The 23,758-nt window shown below is 42.6% G+C and overlaps 1 protein-coding gene and 2 pseudogenes across 2 annotated transcripts in view; all 3 read right to left on the reverse strand.

Moving 5' to 3' along the window:
* Positions 1-687: 687 nt before the first annotated feature.
* LOC116274427 lies at positions 688-1,303 on the reverse strand (annotated as a pseudogene).
* A 9,187-nt stretch (positions 1,304-10,490) lies between these two features.
* On the reverse strand, positions 10,491-11,005 carry LOC101026876 (annotated as a pseudogene).
* Positions 11,006-14,231: 3,226 nt separating this feature from the next.
* Positions 14,232-23,758, reverse strand: part of NUP205 (nucleoporin 205) — a 92,463-nt gene continuing 82,936 nt past the window's right edge. For both annotated transcript variants that reach the window (XM_031665139.1, XM_021936304.2), the window contains exons 39-43: positions 19,575-19,741; positions 17,915-18,038; positions 17,342-17,470; positions 16,710-16,783; positions 14,232-14,578 (exon numbers count right to left, since the gene is read on the reverse strand). In XM_031665139.1, the coding sequence (XP_031520999.1) occupies positions 14,426-14,578; positions 16,710-16,783; positions 17,342-17,470; positions 17,915-18,038; positions 19,575-19,741 (647 nt within the window). In that variant the 3' untranslated portion in view covers positions 14,232-14,425. The remainder of the gene's footprint in view (positions 14,579-16,709; positions 16,784-17,341; positions 17,471-17,914; positions 18,039-19,574; positions 19,742-23,758) is intronic.

Genomic DNA, 23,758 nt, shown 5'->3' on the forward strand with positions numbered 1-23,758 from the left:
CCAGCCTGGGCAACAGCGAGAGACTCCCTCTCAAAAAAAAAAAAAAAAAAAAAAGAACTGACCCCAACTTCCTGAAAAACAAGAAACCTTATCAAGCAACCCAGATGTCAGAGATGTTATCCATAAGGAAGCCAGTGGGAGCTTAGATATATATTGTTTAGCTCTGTGACTTTAGCTGTATGGGTTTGATTAAAAAACTAAGAGCAGGTGACTAAAAACAAGTGAGAGAAATTTCATTTGGCAGTCCTCATCAAGTTGACCCTCAGTTTCACTGGCTCAGCTGGGTTTCTTGCCTAGCATGGCCATAGGTCCTGTTGACAATTTGGTATCATATCGCCACAAAGAATCTGTTCTTTCAGTCTTTTGGTCTGTGTGTGTATGTGTGTGTGTTTTCTCTCTCTTTTTTAAAGAATTTATTTTAAGCCTATTATACCACACAGTATGTTTTAAACACTAACTCCCTAATAAGATATAACTCCCTAATAAGATAAAGCAAAGACAAAAAAGTTCATCTTATTAGAAACAAGATATACCATCACTTACTGTCTTCAAACATTATTGCACTTTAATTTTCATAATTTGACAAAGCATTGATGAAACAATCTGCAGACTAGTTTTAACAAACAACACCTGTAAGCAGACATGACCATCCTAAATTGCTTATTAGGTATGAATTTTACAAACTACTTATATTTGCGGTAATGGTAGAGCTGGAGAGTATAGTGCCTTCTCCAAGCTGCCCAGCAAGAACCATCAGTATGGGGGAACTTACGACACTTTCCAAGGCCACGGCTCTTTCAGCCTGCAGCTGTCAGCCCACACATCTCCCTGTGTTTGTGGACTGGTTTGGTGATCGATTGGGTGTCAGGATTTCTTCTGATAACTTTGTGGAATAGATCAATGAGGATAACCTCAAAATATTTGTATGTAAAATCTTCACCAACCCAGTAAGAATTCAGGACTTTTAGAGCCCCACCGTTGTGTCCGACTCGCTCCTCTGCAATGGACTGAAGGCTTCAAGCAAACTTTAGCTGGTTAACACCATGATGGACAGGCTTGCTGTAAGTTGCACCCTTAGGAACTGGGCGTTTTCGGCCACCACGGCGAACGCGAATCCTATCTATAACATAACCTTGCTTGGCCTTGTAGCCCAGCTGGTGTGCTTTATCAGGCCAGGTGGGGCAGGGAGCCTGTGGAGAGCAGAGAGCTGGCGGTACTGCCAGCAGCGGACCCTCAGAAGAAAGCACATGACATCAGACTGCTTCTTCCTCCATTGCTCCTGGATGTACTTGTATGCACCCATTTTGGCTTACCTGATGGATGCTGCCAGACAGAAAGGAAAAAGCCTTACTCCCCCTGGTCTGTGTTTTAACATAAATGCTGATCAGTTGTTGCATTTAAACTGCAAAGGAGAGGGGATATAACGAGGCATGTCTAACCTCTCATACCATCATGTCTGGGAACTCAGTTTTAAGGTCTTTCTGGAGTCCCTTTGGCCAAAAAGAGGGTCTGTTCAATCAATGGAAGGGATTTAGGATGTTTAGTTTACCTAGCTATAGGAATTTAAGCAACATTTCCTATTTCTGCTTTTCTCCAAACGTCTCTCATTGTTCTCTCTCTCTCTTCCCCCACCTGCTTCCTGGTTTTTCTGCTTTCCAGCATATTGCCACTGCAACCAACCTGAGTTTATTTATTAAATGGCTAACCATAGAGTGTCTCTATGGTTAGCCATTTGTATTAGTCTGTTTTCGCACTGCTATAAAGAACTCCCTAAGACTGGGTAATTTGTAGAGGATACGCATTTAACTGACAATTCTGCATGGCTGGGGAGGCCTCAGGAGACTTAGAATCATGGTGGAAGGCTAAAGGGAAGCAAGGCACATCTCACATGGTAGCAGGAGAGAAAAAGGGAGGGGGGAGCTGCCAAACACTGTTAAACCATCAGATCTCTTGAGAACTCACTATCACCAGAACAGCATGGGGGAAACTGCCCCCATGATCCAATCACCTCCCACCAGGTCCCTCCCTCGTCACGTGGGGGCTACAGGGATTACAACTGGAGATGAGATTTGGGTGGGGCCACAAAGCCAAACCATATCACCACTTAACAAGTAAACTCAAGTAAGTTGAGTTTACTCAATAGGATCTCTCTCTCCTTGCCATTTTCGAATGCCAGGGAAAGGAAAACTGGTGGGTCAAGATGGTGGCAGATGCTCCACAATCAACTACAACTAGAAAGGGCAGGGTCTCTTTGAACTAAGGTGGCTGCCAAGAGGGAAGAGGGAAGGAATGCTAGGAGATGGCTACAACACACCATACTTTCCAGTCTGTCCAGGTTAAAATTTGACTCAAGCCTTAACCCGTGCTTCTCAACTTTAATCTTCATTCATATCACCTGGGCATCTTATTAACATGTTCTGATTCAGCAGGTCTATGGTAGGGCCTAACTTTCTACATTTCTTTTAACCTCAAATGACGTTGCTGGTCTATGGACCAGACTTTGAGTTGCAAGATGCCAGACTGTGAGCTACATTAAGAGTGAGGTCTTCACCTGTTGAGCTCGTGACTCCATCCTCAGCACCCAGTGGGTGTCTGGCACAGCCTCTGAGCACAACATAAGGATAGTTATTAAAATGTTTTTCGTAGGACCTTATCCTCTCGTTAAGATAAAGGCTTAAATGAAGCCCGGCTTTTCCTCTAAGGCTTTTTCAAAAGTATTTTCTCTAGCTAACCACAGGGCATGGAGAAGCAAGGCAGGACTCTTTTGCTCCCCACTGCTACTTTCCGAATTATCCCTCCAATATCCTTATATAAAAACACTTCCTTTACTTTCCTGTTTGCCTTTAGCCCTTTTTTTTTTTTTTTTTTTTTTTTTTTTTTTTGCAACAGGGTCTAGCTCTGTTGCCCAGGCTGGAGTGCAATGCCGCGATCTCAGCTCACTGCAACCTCCACCTCCTGGGTTCAAGTGATTCTCCTGCCTCAGCCCCCTGAGTAGCTGGGATTACAGGCGCCCGCCATCATGCCCAGCTAATTATTATATTTTTAGTAGAGACAGGGTTTCATTGTATTGGCCAGGCTGGTCTCAAACTCCTGACCTCGTGATCCACCCGCCTTGGCCTCCCAAAGTGCTGGGATTACAAGCGTGAGCCACTGCACTCAGCCTACCTTTAGCCCTTCTTAATGTCTTAATCTATTGATTTCTGAGGCAGTCTCCTCATTCACTGAAGGCTTTGGGATCTAACCCACGGCCTTCCTTTCAGTGCCACGTTATCATAATCTTGGGTGACTTCAAGGCCGTATACACTTGTACTTTCCAGAACTCCTTCCTTTCAGTGACCTTCACCTTCACCCCCCTTCAGCAGTGCTCTGCCGTGATCATAACACTTTGTCATATCGTAGACCTGTGAAGTATACCCCAAAATCCTACCTCCTCTCCTATCAGCCCTTTGACTTTAGCCAGACCTCCACTCAGCTATTCCATATTCTCATGAGCTATGTGCTCCCTTCTGGAAGGCTTCAATCCTTTTCTGTCTAGTCTATACCCCAAGAGACCAGCACTTTAAGGACTGTTACTCTCAATTCTCTTATCCAGTGGTCTTCTCTGATACTTGCCTTTTAAAATTCTAATTTTTGATCTCCACGTTTTCCAGTCCCATACCAGTGATTCTAAGCACCAAATGGAGAAAAGATGGATCATTCAGCAAATGATATTCATCTAACTAGGATCATTACCTGGAAAAAATAATGATGTTGGGTTCCTACTTCACACTTTGCACATAAATTACAGATAATATAAATGGCACTGCACACATAAATAACAGCTTAAACAAGACAAAAAATGTTAAAATCAGTAGGAGAAAAAGAGAGAAGTTATTTTATAATCTGCAAATGAGAGTGGAAGCTTTTTCACATGACCAACATGATACAAAATCCAGAAGCCATAAGAGATTGAGAAAATCAACTACATAAAAATTTAAAAATTCTGTAAACACTTTTTGTGAAACAAGTGACAGAGCTAACTTCATTTATATAAAGATCTGCTACAAATCAGTGAGACCAATGGCTCAATAAAATATGGCCAAAGAATTTGAACAGTTCACAGAAAAGGAAATAGAAATGGTTCAAACATATGAAAAGATACTGTGGGTAGCATTTATATTAATACTAAGAGAAATGTGGATTAATACTATAATGAGGTATCATTTTTCTCCAAATTGGCAAAAATCAGAAAGGTTGGCCAGGCGCGGTGGCTCATGCCTATAATCTCAGCACTTTGGGAGGCTGAAGTGGGCAGATCGCTTGAGTCCAGGAATTTGAGACCAGCCTAGGCAACGTGGTGGAACCCCATCTCTACAAAAAAAAATACAAAAATTAGCTGGCTGTGATGGTGTGCGCCTGTAGTCCAGCTACTTGGGGGTGCTGAGGCAGGAGGATCGCATGAACCCGGGAGGTCAAGGCTGCAGTGAGCTGTGACTGCACCACTGCATGCATGCCAGCCTGGGTGACAAAGTGAGACCCTGTCTCAAAAAAATAATAAATGAAATAAAATTGAAACAGCTTGATAACATACTGTGTTGGAAGAAGTGGGGGAACAGGCACAGTTTACACAACATTGAGGGGGGAATGAGTTGTTACAACTTTCATGGAGGCAGTTTGGCCAGAACTATAATTTTAAATAAGCATAACTTTCTCCTAGCAATTGCTGAAATTAGGCTCAAAAACATTCATGGTAGAAAAAGGTTGGAAACAATGTTAACCAATAAATTACTGATTAAAATCATGCTATATATCTACATTGAAATACTTGTGCAGAAGAAAAGAGCTTTATATGTGCTGATATGAAAATATCCTCAAGTGAAAAAAGCAAGGTGTTGGTATGCTACCATTTGAGGCATTGACAAAGGTATCAGTGGGAAGGAATGTGCTATTCAATAAATTACAAAATTATCCATATGAAAAAAAGTAAACGTAGCTTATACCATTCACAAATATCAATGCCAGAGAAATTAATGACCTAAGGAGGAGGCAACATTTTTAAATGCCAAAAGAAAATACAGAAGAGTGTCTTTATGATTTCAAGTGGGAGAAAATTTTTAGATAAAGAGCACATACCGGGCCGGGCGCGGTGGCTCAAGCCTGTAATCCCAGCACTTTGGGAGGCCGAGACGGGCGGATCACGAGGTCAGGAGATCGAGACCATCCTGGCTAACACAATGAAACCCCGTCTCTACTAAAAAATACAAAAAAACTAGCCGGGCGAGGTGGCGGGCGCCTGTAGTCCCAGCTACTCGGGAGGCTGAGGCAGGAGAATGGCGGGAACCCGGGAGGCGGAGCTTGCAGTGAGCTGAGATCCGGCCACTGCACTCCAGCCTGGGTGACAGAGCGAGACTCGGCCTCAAAAAAAAAAAAAAAAAAAAAGAGCACATACCATCAAGGAAAAGATTTGACACATTAAAATGTAAACAAGTATACCATTAAAAAGTTGAAAAGATAATCCAACAGACTGGGTTATCTGAAAAGAGAAAACTGAAAAAAATTGAAGCCATTCTGAATGGCTTCAATTCAGCATGTGTAATTCAGCAATTACACATAAATTCAGGATGTGTAATTACCTCCTACACATCAAAAAGAAAAAACCCAATAGAAAAAAAAATGGGTAAAGCTTTTTAAAGGGGGGGAAAGAATGGTACACAAACTATGCAAATCAATCAAGGTAACGTTTTATACCCATTAGACTGGCAAAATTAGAAAGTATGATGACTGGGCCGGGTGCGGTGGCTCACACCTGTAATTCCAGCGCTTTGGGAGGCCGAGGCAGGCGGTTCACGAGGGTAAGAGATCGAGACCATCCTGGCCAATGTGGTGAAACCCTGTCTCTAAAAATACAAAAATTAGCTGGGCATGGTGGCATATGCCTGTAGTCCCAGCTACCAGGGAGGCTAAGGCAAGATAATCATTTGAACCCAGGAGGTGGAGATTGCAGTGAGCCGAGATCGCGCCACTGCACTCCAGCCTGGCAACAGAGCGAGACTCCATCTAAAAAAAAAAATTAGCCCAGCATGGTGGTGTGTGCCTGTAGTCCCAGCTACTCGGGAGGCTGAGGCAGGAGAATCGCTTGAACCTGGGAGGTTGCAGTGAGCCGAGATCGCGCCACTGCACTCCAGCCTCGCAACAGACCTAGACTCCATCTAAAAAAAAAAAAAAAGGCCAGGGGCGCATCCCAGTTGCAAAGTTTTTTAAGAACAAGATATTTGAAGTATCCCTCCATGGATCACTTATTATAATGGGAAACATATATTTTACAACAAAGATGTGTGTCAAATACCAACTTAACCAGGTGGTCAAGATTAATATAATTGGACACAATGATATGCACCTCCTCCTGATGTGATCCACCGAAGGCACAAATCAACTGTACAAGGGTGGTATTCTGGCCACAAGTGTTTAACCTGAGTCTAATCAAAAGAAAACAAATTGTAGGACCTTTTCCAAAACAGCTAAAAAATGTGAGTTATAGGCCGGGCGTGGTGGCTCAAGCCTGTAATCCCAGCACTTTGGGAGGCCCAGGCGGGCGGATCACGAGGTCAGGAGATCCAGACCATCCTGGCTAACATGGTGAAACCCCGTCTCTACTAAAAAATACAAAAAAACTAGCCGGGGGAGGTGGCGGGCGCCTGTAGTCCCAGCTACTCGGGAGGCTGAGGCAGGAGAATGGCGTAAACCCGGGAGGCAGAGCTTGCAGTGAGCTGAGATCCGGCCACTGCACTCCAGCCTGGGCGACAGAGTGAGACTCCGTCTCAAAAAAAAAAAAAAAAAAATGTGAGTTATAAAAGCCTCCCATCCTCCGAAAAGCCAGGGAACCGTTTTAGAATAAAAATTGACTAAAGAGATAGCTAAATATTGGGCTGAGTGTGGTGGCTCATGCCTGTAATCCTAGCACTTTGGGAAGCCGAGGTGGGCAGATCACTTGAGGTCAGGAGTTCGAGAGCAGACTGGCCAACACCGTGAAACCCGTCTCTACTAAAACAAATACAAAAATAGGCCGGGTATGGTGGTGCACTCCTATAATCCCAGCCACTCAGGAGGCTGAGGCACTAGAATCACTTGAACACGGGAAGCAAAGGTGGCAGTGAGCCAAGATCGAGCCACTGTACTCCAGCCTGGGCAACAGAGCGAGACTCTGTCTCAAAAAATAAAACAAACAAAAAAAAGAGATAACTAAATATAATGTGTGATTCTTTTTTTTTTTTTTTTTTTGAGACGGAGTGGCGTGATCTCGGCTCACTGCAAGCTCCGCCCCCGGGTTCACGCCATTCTCCTGCCTCAGCCTCCCAAGTAGTTGGGACTACAGGCACCTGCCACCACGCCCGGCTAATTTTTTGTATTTTTAGTAGAAACGGGGTTTCACCGTGTTAGCCAGGATGGTCTTGATCTCCTGACCTCGTGATCCGCCCACCTCGCCCTCCCAGAGTGCTGGGATTACAGGCGTGAGCCCCCGCGCCCAGCCAATGTGTGATTCTTAATTGGATCCCGGTCAAAAAAAAAAGTTATCAAGTGCATTTTTGGAACACTTGAGGAAATTTTAATGGACAGATTAGATATTTTTATTGTATTTTATTGTCAAATTTCTTGGATATGATAATGGTGTTGTGGTTAGGAAGGAAAATATCCTTGTTCTCACTTGCTAAGATAGGGATAAAGTGTCATAATGTCTACAATTTAGGGAAGAAAACTAGTGTATATACACAAAAAAACAAAGCAAGTGTGCAAACTGTTGACAACTGGTGAATCTAGGTGAAAACTGTATGGGTTCATGGTACTTTTCTTCCAACTCTTTTGAAGATTTAAAATTGTTCATAATAATTGGGAAGGCCGGGTCACACCTGTGATCCCAGCACTTTAGGAGGTGGAGGCGGGCAGATCACCAGAGGTCAAGGAGTTTGAGAACAGCCTGGCAAACAAGGTGAAACCCCGTCTCTACTAAAAATACAAAAACTAGCCGGGCATAGTGGCGGGCGCCGGTAATCTCTGCTACTTGGGAGGCTGAGGGAGGAGAATCATTTGAACCCGGGGGCGGAGGTTGCAGTGATCTCAGATTGTGCCACTGCACTCTAGCCTGGGTGACAGAGCAAGACTTAGTCTCAAAAAATAATAATAAAATAAATAAATAAGTTGAGAAAACACTAGACAAATATTTAGAAAAGGTTATGCTGTATATTAACAGCTGTTAAAGCTCAGATAAAGTTCAGACATAATTTTTATATTACCAACTGACCAAGACTACAGTAGTAATGACTGGGAAGAGTGTGTACCTCTTTTTGATTTTCTAACCCACCAAACTGATTCACTCAGTAAAAATGACATATTTAAATCCTACATGTGTTTAAAATTTAAATGTAGCTTTTAAAAACAAACTATCCAACACCTGGTTTTATCCTCTTTGCTTGCTTCGCTGAAGAGTGCGTGCTGCACCTGGCGCCCTCTCTGCATGCCCCAGGTAACAGAATGCAGAGGTCAGGCTGAATGTCAGCCTCTCCCCGCTGTGTCACACAAACATTTCTGGTCAGCAGCACCATGCAGCTGCAGGCCTGCCCGCCACTCCCTCCCACACACTTCTCCACTGCCCCAGATTCTGATCCACAGTCAGTGGTAATTTGAGACAAAATGGTAAGAAAACAATATGAAACGTAGTAAATCCAAAATCTTTATTTTTTTAAGACTATAGTCTTATAGTAAGGGAGGAAGCCTTAACTTGCAAGACAATTCTTGCAAGGATCTGTACAACATACTTTTTATTTCTATAGAATGGAATCAAACCCAGACAGAGACTACAGAATGTATACTAGAAATTAGCAAATGCCAGGAATGGAGCAGGAAAAAGACAAGTGAGGCATAAACACACAAAACCCTTCACTGGGATCTGTTGACCGCAGCCAGAACCAGGGCTGGATCACACAATGGAGGCAGCTACCAGGGCCACAGGAAGGGAAGTAGCTGGGGCAGGGAAAGGCCCACACTGGGATACGGGGTTTAGCACCAGGTAAATTACTCTTGGTATTTACATACAAAATCAGTTGGCTCTATTTCTTAGACATACACACTGAAAGGAAGATTTGATCATTACTTTATGAATCTGTTATTTTGCAATACTGGTATTATTAAGAAATAGGGACAATTCACTCAGATTCAAATTTCAGTAGCAGGAAATAAATATCAAAATACCATCATTGGCCCTCAATACAAAACCTCTACAACACCCAATATTACCCTCCCTGCCCAACCCCAAAGGATCACTCCCTGGTGGCTGCCACTTCACTGCTGCCATCTCCAATACATACCACAGGTGTCATGCAGCCCTCCTTAAGGCTGGCACCGTAGGCTTAAACAACTGGCTGAGAAGCAGGAGTGAAACATGCCAAAGGCTCTGTGCTGCAAACACGACCCCTCTTTTTTTACACCACAAACTTCTTTAAGGATCTGATCACTCAATTGGAGTGATAAATAGCTTTTTAGAAAAAGAGGAAAAAGTCCTTAAAAAGGAGAAAGTGTAAATCTGATTACTCCAAACCAGTCATCTTTTTTTTTTCTTTGAGATGGAATCTTGCTCTGTCACCCAGGCTGGAGTACAGTGGTGCAATCTCGACTCACTGCAACCTCTGCCTCCCGGGTCCAGGCGATTCTCCTGCCTCAGCCTCCCGAGTAGCTGGGACTACAGGTGTGTACCACCAAGTCCAGCTAACTTTTGCATTTTTCAGTAGAGACCAGCCAGGCTGGTCTCGAACTCCTGACCTCAGGTGATCTGCCCGCCTCTGCCTCCCAAAGTGCTGGGATTACAGGTGTGAGCCACCGCACCCGGCCCAGTCATCTTCTTAAAGTAGAGCAGTTCACAGATTCTCAAAGTCTATTAAACAGAGGTGAGTGTGGACCTGGAGGCAGCCTCGGGGGGGCAGGTGTCCTCCAGGCAAGTGCCTGGCAGGGCTGGAGGCGCTGGTGGAGTGGGCTGGACACTGTGCTCAGAGGTCAGGCTGCTTATCTGTCCTCTACAGAAAAAGCTGCCAAGCTAGGGTGTTTTGGTCTAAAAGTTATTGGTGGGGACAGGGAATCCCTGAAGGGAATACGTTTGTTTGTTAAAAAAATAAAAACAAAAACAAAAACAGTGATAGTGGAAATGGGAAAGGAGCACAAGAGCTTTTTTGGGGGGATGGGGTAGGGAGGGGGACAGACTCTTGCTCTGTTGCCCAGGCTGGAGTGCAGTGTTGCCATCTAGGCTCACTGCAACCTCCATATCCTGGGCTCAAACAATTATCCTGCCTCAGCCTCCCGAGTAGCCAGGATTACAGGCGTGCGCCACCAGGCCAGGCTAATTTTTGTAATTTTAGTAGAGACGGGGTTTCACCATGTTGGCCAGGCTGGTCCCGAACTCCTGACTTCAAGTGATCTGCCCGCCTCAGCCTCCCAAAGTGTTGGGATTACAGGCGTGAGCCACTGCGCCACGCCCCGAGAGCTTTTCCATAAACATGTAAAAAACATTTTTAAGGGAGAAAGAGAAAAATAGTCTCTGAAATGATTCTGAGGAAATGGAAAGAAGGATGATGGAAAGTCTTCATTGCTGGTCTGCCCTGAGTAACTCAGCTGGCCTCCATCTGGAGTTTCTTCCTACTTCAGGGCTCCTCATGCTCCAACTCTGAGCTGGAGTCGGAGCTCCCATCAAAGGCAGAGGTGGTGCTGCCCTTGGCATTGGTGTAGAGGATGCTGTCTGAGGAGGGATAGTTGGCCTGTGGCTGGGCACTTGACCTCCCCTTCAGTGCACGGACTTCCTGCTTCAGAAGAGCAGTCTACCGCTGAGGTCATCGATTTCTCACTGGCGTGTGGTTTTTCCCTCCACATATGCTGGATATACTCTATGGCTTTGTCTAGGATTTTGGCCCCGGATGCCTTCTCTCCTTGGAGTATTGGGACTGAGTCCCACAAACTGAAAGCTGCCTTTGATGTGGTCCCTACGATTTCATTCCAGTGCATCATGATGTGTGGGGAAAAGAAAGAGAGATCAGCCTGTTACTGTGTCTATAGAAAGAAGTAGACATAAGAGACTCCATTTTGTTCTGTATTTGAGATGCTGTTAATCTGTGACCCTACCCCCAACCTTGTCCTTGCAAGAGACATGTGCTGTGGTGACTCAAGGTTTAAAGGATTTTGGGCTGTGCAGGATGTGCTTTGTTAAACAAGTGCCTGAAGGCACCTTGCTGGTTAAGTCATCACCATTCTCTTAATCTCAAGTACCCAGGGACACGTACACTGCCAAGGGTCGCAGGGACCTCGGCCTAGGAAAGCTAGGTATTGTCCAAGGTTTCTCCCCATGTGATAGTCTGAAATATGGCCTCATGGGAAGGGAAAGACCTGATCGTCCCCCAGCCTGACACCTGTGAAGGGTCTGTGCTGAGGAGGACTAGTACTAGAGGAAAGAAGGCCTCTTGGTGGTTGTTGGCAGTTGAGACAGAGAAAAGCATCTGTCTCCTGCCAGTCCCTGGGCAATGGAATATCTCAGTGTAAAACCCGATTATATGTTCTGTTTACTGAGAAAGGAGAAAACCGCCTTAGGGCGAAAGGTGGAACTTGCTAGCGCAATGCTGCTCTTTATGCACTAAAAAGGTTTATGAAGATGTCTGCATATGCATATCAAGGCACAGCACTTTTCCTTAAACTTATTCATGTCACAGAGATCTTTATTCATATGTCTTACTGCTGACCTTCTCCCTACGATGATTCTATTATCCTGCCACTTCCCTTTTTTCTAAGATGGTAAAGATAATTATCAAATAAATACTAAGGGAACTCAGAGACCGGTGCCGGCGTGGGTCCTCTGTATGCTGAGCGCCGGTCCCCTGGGCCCACTTTTTCTTTCTCTATACTTTGTCTCTGTGTCTCATTTCTTTTCTCAAGTCTCTCTTTCCACCTAACGAGAAACACCCACAGGTGTGGAGGGGCAGGCCACCCCTTCATCGATGGGCCCATTTGTCAGCCGCAGATTGAAATCTCTGTTGTAGCTTGTCACTCTCCACCTCGATGTCATCATTATCACTCATTTCCTACAACTCAGGGAGCAGCTACTGCAGCAGCAGCAGCCAGGGAGGCAGAGGGATAGAGGAATCTGAGGAAGTCACTGACAAGAAGCAGCAGAGTTCCCCTGCCTACATACACACACTCACTTGCTCTCACGCACACAAAACATGGGCAAGAACCACCTCCTCACTCCCAAAATCTCAGTTCTAAATTTAGCTATATGTCTTATCTGTTAAGAAGGCTTCGTACTTCAGAAGTTTATAAAATGCTTTGATTTCACGCCCAGGCTCTTTGCTAATTATTTCTAGGTTCATGCCTGTGCTCCAGATGATAGAGATAATCATATACGTGACCAGCAGAGCAATATGCACTGACTACATTATGGATCCATTTATTTATTCTTTCACATCCAGGACTTCTATTTATTAACAGAATGTTTTCCAGCTAATGTTTATATCTGGTGGGCAGTAAATTAATTACAAAATATAACATTGACAAAGCCTTTATATTTTTCTGACAGCATAACTTTCTCTAAGATAAAGCTGTTTTAAAAAGATGCTTGAAGGCCAGGTGCAGTGGTTCACGTCTGTAATCCCAGCACTTTGGAAGGCTGAGGCGGGCAGATCACTTGAGGCCAGGAGTTTGAGATCAGCCTGGCCAACATGGTGAAACCCCATCTCTACTAAAAATACATTAGCCGGGCATGGTAGCACACGCCTGTAATCCAGCGAGAGGCGGAGGTTGCAATGAGCCACGATCATGCCACTGCACTCCAGCCTGGGTGACAGAGTAAGACCCTGTCTCCAAAAAAAAAAAAACAAAACCGAAAACCCAAAACCCAAAACCAATGCTTGGAAGCCACAGAAGTTTTATTGTAAGCATTTAAAAACAACAACACTAGGCCGGGCGTAGAGGCTCAGCACTTTGGGAGGCCAGCACTTTGGGAGGCCAAGGTGGGCGAATCACAAGGTCAGGAGATTGAGACCATCCTGGCCAACATGGTGAAACCCCATCTCTACTACAAATACAAAAATTAGCTGGGTGTGGTGGCAGGCGCCTGGAGTCCCAGCTACTCGGGAGGCTGAGGCAAGAGAATCGCTTGAACCTGGGAGGTAGAGGTTGCAGTGAGCCGAGATCATGCCACTGGACTCCAGCCTGGGTGACAGAGCGAGACTCTGTCTCAAAAACAAAACACAACACTATAACACTATAGAATAAGTATCAATTTTATTCTATAGTGTTATAGTGTTTATTCTGTTACTACATGAAAGTGAGGACTTTCTCCTCTCAGCAGTCTCTCTTAAGTATTAGGCTGAAATAATTGTTGGCTGGAAAAGGAAATTTGCAGTTTCAGATGATGTAGTTACTTGAACATGAAAACAACTGGGTAAGAAATAGAGTGGTGATCATGTAAATGTTTTGTCCTAGTGATAGCCATCATATTAATTATATGAGAAATATTGGCAGATGATTAATTTGAGAAATTTCACAATCATTTCTAAGGAACAAATGCAAATTACTGTAGAGTCAGCTCTTCATATCCCCAGGTTCAACATCTGCCGATTCAACCAACCAGAGATCACAAATATTTGGGGGAAAAAAAACAATATAACAGTAAAAAATAATACAAATGTAAAAACATAGTATAACCACTATTTATATAGAATTTACATTGTATTAGGTATTATAAGCAATCTAGAAATGACTTAAAGTATACAAGAAGATGTATCTATATTATATGCAAACGCTATGCCATTTTATATAAGGAACATGCATACCAAAACATAGGTTTTGGTATCCGTGGGAGCCCTGGAACCAGTACTCACCAGATATCAAGGGACAATTGTATTGTCAACTTACATGCAAAAAAGAAAAAAAAAGGCAAAACCTAAATAATTTTAGGAAAAAGCTTAACTTTTTCAGACATTTTCACAGTATTGAGTACACCATTCTATAAGAACATGGCTATAGTTTAGTAACCCTGAATATTGTAATAGTGCAATGTAGCTACAAAGGGTAAAAAAATAAGAATTTTCAGACTATGCCTTTAATTTGGCATTCAGAATAATATCTCTATGGGAAAATCACCACTGTTGAAGGTTTATTTGTCAGATTCCTGATAATACTGATCATTTTCTAGATAAAAGATCAAAAGATTAACCATACATTTGTTTTGTTTTTTTAAAAAGTATTTATTTTTTACTAGTGAGGATGGAACTAGGCAAAGTTTACAGAAAAGATGTCCATATACAAAGAAAGAAATAGCAAAATATTTTTGGTCATAATTTAGAAAGAAATTAATCTATAAAACGGAGACAGTTCTCCCCAATTCATCTCTCTCATAGAAGAGCGTAAGCATGGGCTCTCAGTTCCTTGATATCCTCAAGAGGCCACGGATACGTCTGACAAGAGCCTGTATGAAACTATATCGAGATCGAACTTTTGAATATAATCCTTCAATGTCCAGGAGTTTCTTTTGTAATGATTCTCCAAAAGCATTGATTGCATCAGCCTGAAGCTAGAGGTGACACAAAAGACATTTTGTTAAAATTGTTGTCTCAAATATTCCTTTTATTCTAAGTCTTCCAATTTAAAACACCTTAGAATTTTTGTAATGTGGTTCTTTCAATGTAAAATACTTTTGAATTTTTGTAATGTGCTACTAAATTAACTAAACATTCACATTTTCTACCTTAGAATTTTTTGGTTTAATTCTCATGTTTTTCCTGCTTTCTTTTCTTGTATACATTTAAAAACCTGCTTTAAGTAGCAAGGAATGTTGATGCTGATGCTGATATACTAACATACAAACAAAAACATTTCCTAAAGGGCCATACAAGAAGTCAGTAAGACTGGTAGGGAGGGAGGGAGGGAGGGTGGGAGGGTAGGTGGGAAAGAAGCTTTTACTTTTTATTTCATTTTGCATTTTTTAAAAACCAACTTGCATGCTTTTGTTTTTTAAAAATATTCATGTGTGGATAAACCTGGTATATGCTTTAGAATTCATATATATTCTAGAATGCATATGTAGTTTCAGATGGATCTTTTTGATGTTATACTAAAAGACTAAAATTAAGTACAAAATTAGATGAATCTACCTGTTTTCAGTTTTGCATTAAAATCACAGTACAAAGTGAGATTATTAATCCTGCATTTTTTTTCTAGCTTTTTTACAAAGCAGTCTAAATGAAATAGTAACAGTTGTTACTTCAAAATATATTTATTTTTGTTGTCCTAGCTACTCAGGATGATGAGGCAGGAGAATCACTTGAGCCCAGGGGGTTGAGGCTGCAGTGAACTGTGGTCACACCACTGCACGAGAGAGCACCTGGTAACGGAGTAAGACCTTGTCTCTTAGACAAAACAAACAACAAACTCTGAATATCTTTGGCTAATTTTGCACATGGCCTCAATTAACACTAGTTCTCCTAAACAAGCCTAGCCACAAAATTCCTTTTATTTCCTATTATTCACTAAAGAGCGAATGTAGTCCGGATTAGGATGGGAGCGTGGTATCCATGACATCTAGCAAGGTGTGCTTTGGAGGTTGCTGTAACTGCACCTTTCATTCCCAACCTTGTTTTAAGAAAAATAGCAAAAAGAAGGATTAGGGAGGAGCAGAGGCTTTATCAAATCACAGCTAAGGACATGCAGATGGCTAGTAGAGGATCTAGCTGTAATTCATTTTCCCTAACATCACACACCCTGATACCTGCTTTGTTAGAAACATAACTTTGCTATTAGTTCAATACGAGGTTTTCATTGTAATTGTTTTTGGCATGCTCTTCATTCCAACACTACTGATCAACAGGTTAGTAAGAGCACAGTGTTGTGTACTATGGTCTACTACAGCGCGATTTGTATTGGCTGCTCTCAATCTCACCATTAAATGATTTCCTGAAAAGTAAGTGCTGAGTGATACTTTGTACCTAAAAAGTTCTACAAAGCCAATCAAAATATACCAGGAGTTTCCAGATCTTAATGCCTACCAATCACGGAACACTTACCATGTTCTAGGTACAACATTAGCAGCTTCACATACATGAAACCTCACTTAATTCTGACAAAATCCTTTGAGGTTGAATCATCCCTCCTATTTCTTAAATGAAGAAATTGAGGCTCGGAAGTTAAGTAAGTTGTTCAAAGTCACATAGCTATTAAAATGGTCAAGCTAGAGTTCAAACCAGGTCTCTATAAGCAACCCTGAAAATCATAATCTTATGAACATACCAGGCTTTTCCTTTTACTTACTTACATTCATTCATTTATTTATTTATTGGAGACAAGGTCTTGCTTCACTCTTTCATTCATTTATTGGAGACAAGATCTTGCTCTGTTGCCCAGGCTGGAGTGCAGTGGTGCGATCACAGCTCACTGCAGCCTCAATCTCCCAGGCTCAGATGATTCTCCCACCTCAGCCTCCCAGGTAGCTGTGACTATAGGTGCATGCCACCACAGTATGCCAATTTTTTTTTTTTTTTTAAGAGACAGGGTCTCACTATGTTGCCCAGGCTGGTCTCGAACTCCTGGGCTCAAGCAATCCTCCCATCTTGGCCTCCCAAAATGCTGGGATTACAGGTGTGCACCATCACATCTAGCCCTTTTACTTTAATAAAGAAAAATAAAAGAATATAAGAATAGAACTTTACCTGGTCTAAATCATGTTGGCTCACTATAGCCAGCCCACTTCTAAAATCTAGATTGGTTTCTGAGGCGAAGGAATCTAGAGATAAAAGAACAGAGTCATACCGGCTGTGCAAGTACACATCTACCACACAGTGGAGGACCTGATGACAATGAACAATAACAATAGTACCATGAAAAACATGGCTCAAGATTGGGAACTCAATTCTCAACTTTTAGCAAATGGAAGCCCCTAGAAAGCATTTCACTGGTCCAGACCAGGGTTCTCAGCTCTTCTCTATTTCTTTCCACCTAAGGGATCCAATACATGCCCATCAGTCACAGAGACCCACTCTAGCAATAAGAATCAGCATAATAGCAGACCTACTCCATTCTTCTAGAGCTGGGTCAGTCCCTAACCGCAGCAAGAAGCTGAGGAACAGCTGATGAGCAGGCTCTAGAATATTCTTATGCCCAGCACAATGTCCCGTGAACAGAAAGTAAAATGCAAGAAATAGCTACGTCTAGTGACTAAGCAGCTCTTGATTCACCCAATTCACTCTAAGTAATCTGGAAACATAAATAAATAAAAACGTTACTAGCTTTTCAAGGCACAAATAGGTATTTATGGCTCATTAATTTTTAGCAGAAAGTTTACCTTGCAGTCTTCTGCTTTTAAACAAGGTTCTCGAGGCAAATAAGGAATCTTGAGAATCCGTGGGCATGCAATGTAACAAGTAGTACTCCAGATGGCGCCAAAGAATAAATAGGCAGGTCTCTATGATAACTATATCAGAGCTCAGATTAAAGGAACATAATCTCATCAAATATTTTTTACAAACCAGTTTCTGAAGAGGAGAAAAAAGGAGAGACTGCACTCACTTAATGAGGTAGCCACAGCCTCAGTCTGACAGACAGGGTCCCACTGAAGGCTCCTCAAGAGGAAGCAGCAAGGTGTGCTGAGGAAGGAGGTGGGGGTCCTGTGCCAGCAGTCTCATGTCCCTACCTTCTTCCCTGACAGAAAGTGCCCATGTATATTATCAGTATTACCAGCTACTCTAAAAGATAAGAACAAAAAAGTACAATTTGGAAATACATTAGGCATTTACTGGGAAAAAATTAAGTTTATATCTCCTTCCACCTGGTTTTGGTGCCCAAATAATGAGAGAATAAGTGAAGAGTTCCTACATTTCAAGGTCATCACTCAAGTGCATGATTTCATAAAGGATACAAGAACAAAGGGAAAGCAGTTTAGCTCGATTGTTGATCACCTTCACCAAGCGCCGTCTTGCTAGAACATATTTCTGGGCAGTGGAGATTTTATCAACACCAGCAGGCATCACAGACTGACACAACTAGAAGAAACAAACGTGGTTATTAGAATGACATCAACTGGAACAAAATTTTTAATGAAAAACTACTATCAGCAGGTCACCGTGGTAAATGCTGTGAAAACACTCGAATTTACACATCCTTGCAGATAAGAGTTTTTTATCTAAGAAGCTAGCAATTTTAAAAAATTAGAGCCAAAGAAGCAAATTCACAAATGAACATTTATCTGCTGCATTTTGAAAAAGTCTGTCCCTGAAACACAGTCAGGGTTGCTGATGAAACCCTGAATTTCCTGTCACATTAAAACAAAGCAAGACAAAACGATAGGTGTTTCAAGCAGTAGCTATAACAATCCCATGGAGAATTTCTAACAGTTGTCAGGTATCTCCTGCAAAAAATACAAGGTAGACACCTAGAGCATAACTCAACTATGACCCTCAACCAAAGCTCCCATGACCACTTCTCAATGTGGCACACACACGAGCACAATGGTTCCAGCTAATGTTCCAATGCTGGGTTCCACGGAAGGTGTACTGAAGTGAGGCTGATGGAAGGCCACACACTTCATGATAATGATGCAATTCCTCTTGCAAGTACAAGCATCACTGATTAGCTACACGTTAGAGGAAGGACTGCCAGGCATAAACCCAAAATTTCAGGGGTTACCTAAACCCAGTCATTGACTCCTGCCTCACCCTGTTCCTGCCAGCTACATGCCTTTGGGTGTGTTATGCAAGTCTGTGCCTCAGTTTCCTCACGAGAAATGAGAATAAAAACAATATCTGCCCAGGTGTTAGGTAGAACATGTAGTTCAGGGCCTGGCATGTTGTAGACACTCAATAAATGTCCCCTGAGATTACCAGAAGAGTGGCAAGAGGGAGTAGGCATGGACTACTCAAAAGAGTAACATGGAAGTTTTTAGAAAGCTCGGTGCAAACCAGGAATGATAAAGTGGTTCGACATCCAGGTGGCCACAGGACACCAGGAAGCTTCAGCACTGCCTGAGGAACTGGCCAAGAGATGCCTTACGTTCAGCTGTGCCAAATGGAAAAGGCAGCAAACTACTTAGTAGCAATCCTGGTCATTCAGCATCTTCAGTTATTAATACAGTAAGTAGAGGGAATGATTCTGGGTCACTGAGAGAAGGCAGTCAAGTCTCACATGCTACCAATTTTGTTTGAACAATTTGCTAAACAGATATTGAAGATGCTGACGGCACAGAGACATTTACCTAAGTTCTATTAAAAAAAATCTGCAACAGAAGCCTTTCTCAGCACAGATTTTACGGTATAAATGACCCCAAACTCTTCATTCAAAGGCCAGCTGCCTTTGTATTTTTTTGAACAGGTGCTACACTTCACTGTTTTTCAGTCAAGAGTTTCTATGCTTATAAGGCTGGTGCTATGGCGAAAGAGTCTTCTTCAAATCACACAGAAGAATCATTCCAGTTCCTCCAGTCATAATGTATACACCGTCTTTACTCAGTCTGAGACCAGCACCCTGGCCCTAGTAACAGCAATGATTTCTCAAGTCCCCCCAGCTCATTATAAGATTCGTACCTCTTTTATCTCATCTGGGGGAAGCTGGTCTACATTCTGTAGCTTGCTGACACTCTGTCGATGACTGTCATAATAGCTGAAGAAATCATTCGCACTCTGTTTCAGCAGGTAAACAATAATGCCTAAACCAGGCAGGCGCCAGTATGGAACCACTGGAGCTTGGGTATCTAATAGAGGTGATGAGATAAAACAATGTTCCACTTATAAGCATTTCATGTGAATTTCAAATGACCTGTTTTAAAACAAGGCATGCCCCAGAATTTAAGGACATGTAACCTGTCATTAAAACCAACCCAAGATTACTTTTAAATACCATTGATAGTTTAAAGAACAAATGGTTAGGAGCCACTGTAATCAGGTACATACATAAGGCTGGAGATCCTGCAAGAATAAAGAAATCTGACTGATGCATGTTGGCAGAGTCTACCTTTTATTAGGCAGAGAGTTATTTGAGAACTCTATCAAAGTATAAACCTTACACACACACACACCTCCACATAAAAAACAATATACACAATTTTGGGGTTTCTTAACACCAAGTGAATAATTTCTGCCTTGCCTGATGGCTCTAGTTGTATGGATTCATTTCTGGTCTGCATCCTTCTGGTTACTAAATTGCCAGTTCAAAGTCATTTCTCTTTCAAAGAGACAAGAACACTAACTGAAATATTCAAAAAATATAAATGGATTTAAACTTTAAAAAATCTTTTACCACAACAACTACATTACGGTAGTAAAACAAAGTGATCTGCCTTTTACCTGGCTACTGGCTAATGAAGACACAAAGGAACAGTGGGATGTCATAAAAGCTGTTTGCAGAGGGAAAACTAGAAAGCAATAACAATATTATCCTAGGACAGGCACAGTGGCTCACACCTGTAATTTCAACACTTTGGAAGGCTGAGGAGAGAGAATGGCTTGAGACCAGGAGTTCAAGACCAGCCTGGGCAACAGAGACCCCGTCCCTACAGAAAAGAAAAAAAAAATCATCCTAGCAATAATCTGTGTAGTGCAATTAGAACAATTACCTCTAGTGATTTCGTGGAAACACTGTGGCAACTTCTTTTCTTTTCTTTTTTTTTTTTTTTTGAGAGGGAGTCTTACTCTGTCATCCAGCCTGGAATGCAGTGATTCGATCTTGGCTCACTGCCACCTCTGCCTCCCAGGTTCAAGCGATTCTCCTGCCTCAGCCTCCCGAGTAGCTACGATTACAGGCACATGCCATCACGCCCAGCTATTTTTTGTATTTTTAGTAGAGACGGGGTTTCACCATGTTGGCCAGGCTGGTCTCGAACTCCTGACCTCAGGTGATCCGCCTGCCTCGGCCTGCCAAAGTTCTGGGATTACAGGCATGAGCCACCACAGCTGGTCCAACACTGTGGCAATTTCAAGTTCGAATTGGAGATAATCTTTGTTTAATGACCCAAACTGCCATGAATACTGAAGGCGAGATCTGCATTTGCTTTTTTCTTCACTAACAACTCCCTTAACTTTGCTCTAAAGTCAGACTCATGTATCTTTCTTTCTTTCTTTTTTTTTTGAGACAGGGTCTCACTTTGTCACCCAGGCTGGAGTACAGTGGCACAAACAGGGATCACTGCAGCCTTGACCTCCTGGGCTCCAGTGATCCTCCCACCTCAGTCTCCCAAGTAGCTAGGATTACAGGTGCATGCCACCACACCCAGCTAATTTTTTTGTATTTTTTTGTAGAAAGGGGGTTTCGCCATATTGCCCAGGCTGGTCTCTACCTTCTGGGCTCAAGCAATGCACCTGCCTTGGCCTCCCAAAGTGCTGGGATTACAGGCGTGAGCCACCACACCTCGCCAATCCCATAGATCTTTATACAGAGGGGAAGAGACAGAAGAGTCCCTTGTCTGTGGACGGTGCCACCAACTAGGACATCCTAGACAAATTCAATTTGCCAGGTATCCTAGTCTACAGCAAAGATGTGACAGTTTTCACAATACATTGTTACACAGAGCCTTCTCCTAGTGAAATCAGGTATCCTGGTCCCCAGATAACATTTGTGTGATCTCTATCCTGGTAGGAAGATATCCACAAAGAGGATGATTGAATGCTTGGAGGACTCCAGAGCATTTCAGGAGTTCTCACCCTACTAATTTGTCCAAGTCTAGAAAATATTTGCGCATTTCGAGGCTATTAGGTTTGCATAAAACAGCCGGGCGCAGTGGCTCGTGCCTATAATCCCAGCACTTTGGGAGGCCAAGGCAGGTAGATCACTTGAGGTCAGGTGTTTGAGACCAGCTTGACCAACATGGCGAAACTCCGTCTGTACTAAAAATACAAAAATTAACCAGGCATGGGGCGTGTGCCTGTGGTCCCAGATTCTCAGGAGATTAAGGCATAAGAATCGCTTGAGCCCAGGAGGTGGAGATTGCAATGAGCAGAGATCGTGCCACAGAACTCAGCCTGCGCGACAGAATGAGACTCTGTCTCTAAAATAAAATAAAATAAATTCATCGGAAGAGAGCTTGCCATTGCTTCCATTTTACGGATAAGAGAACTAAGGCACAAAGAGGGTGATTAACTTTTCCAGAATTACACCAATAAGTTATTTGTAGAACTGGGATTCAAATCCAGGCAGTTTGTCATTAGTCGATTAGGTTGAACTGCTTCTTTATATACCACATACCTACTCACGCACGTGTCTAGAATTGGAAGAGAAAAATATGGTTGCTGACCCTAAAAAGAGTCTAAGAAAAATTGGAAAAATAACAATTTCTAAGACTCAATGGGCTGGGCACGATGGCTCACGCCTATAATCCCAGTACTTTGGGAGGCCGAGGCTGGCAGATTACCTGGGGTCAGGTGTTCCAGACCAGCCTGGCCAATGCGTGAAACTCTGTCTCTACTAAAAATACAAAAAAATTAGCCGGGCGTAGTGGTGGGTGCCTGTAGTCCCAGCTACATGAGAGGTTGAGGCAGAGGAAGGGCGTGAACCAGGAGGCAGAGCTTGCAGTGAGCTGAGATTGAGATCTGCCACTGCACTCCAGCCTTGGCGACAGAGCAAGACTCCGTCTCAAAAAAAAAAAAAAAAAAAAAATTAGCCAGGCATAGTGGCTATACTCCCAGCGACTTGGGAGGCTGAGGCAAGAGAATCGCCTGAACCTGGGAGGCAGAGGTTACAGTGAGCCAAGATCGCGCCATTGCACTCCAGCCTGGGGGACAAGAGCAAGACTTCATCTCAAAAAAAAAAAAAAAAAAAAAAAACTTAATGAGTTCGCCTTCAAGTATTAAAGATCAAAGACTGATAGGATATGGAAAAGATTAGCTCAAAATGAGAAGCAACTAAATAAAATTTTAATAATGACCAATGAAACATTATTAGCACATGATTAATATTAAAGAATACAAAATTACATTTTTGTTTGAAAAATCTTATGTTCAGGTTAAATTTGTGTTACAAGGTTAGTTTCAAGGAGAAAGGAGCCCTTTTGAGGCAGAGTTAGAGGTCTCCATCAAGCTATTGGCCTTCAGAGATTAATAAACAGATTGATGTCCATTTTCAAACTGCCAGATGGAAAGGGGATAAATCAGGTTATAAGTTACTGCTGGCCGACAGGTCTTTGGATAGGAATCCCAATCATTCCATGCCATTCCAAAGTGAAATGATCTCTTTTTCACACTGGTTGAGCCACTTGGACTAGAAGGATAACTTTCCCCTCATGCCAGTGAGGACATGCAGATATTGGAATCCCCCCATGGTGGTTCCTTTTTATACTATCTTCCTGGCAGCAAACTTTTTTTTTTTTTGTTAGAGTCATGGTCTCACTCTGTCACCCAGGCTGGTGTGCAAGTGGCATAATCTTGGCTCACTACAGCCTTGAACTCCTGGGCTCATGTGATCCCCCTGCTATAGTCTCTTGAGTAGCTGAGATTACAGGCTCAGCCATCATGCCTGGTTCCAACTTTCTGAACACAGGAGAAAACAAGAACTATGTAGAATTAACTTGTTTAAGTCAAAGGAACTGTTTTACATGTCCAGTCTAATTTAACTATTTTACTCCATAAAATGGAATTACAAATCTTTGTAGCTACCTCCCTGGTTTCTTTAAGACATCCTTTCACCTAAGACTACTCCCTTTGAATCACTGAAAGATACCTTTAAATAAAGGTATTTTATTAGCTATTAAGGACTTAGTTTGTCTTAATATGATAAACTA

This window comes from Papio anubis, chromosome 4 (genome assembly GCF_008728515.1).
Source record: "Papio anubis isolate 15944 chromosome 4, Panubis1.0, whole genome shotgun sequence".
NCBI classification, from domain to species: domain Eukaryota; kingdom Metazoa; phylum Chordata; class Mammalia; order Primates; family Cercopithecidae; genus Papio; species Papio anubis.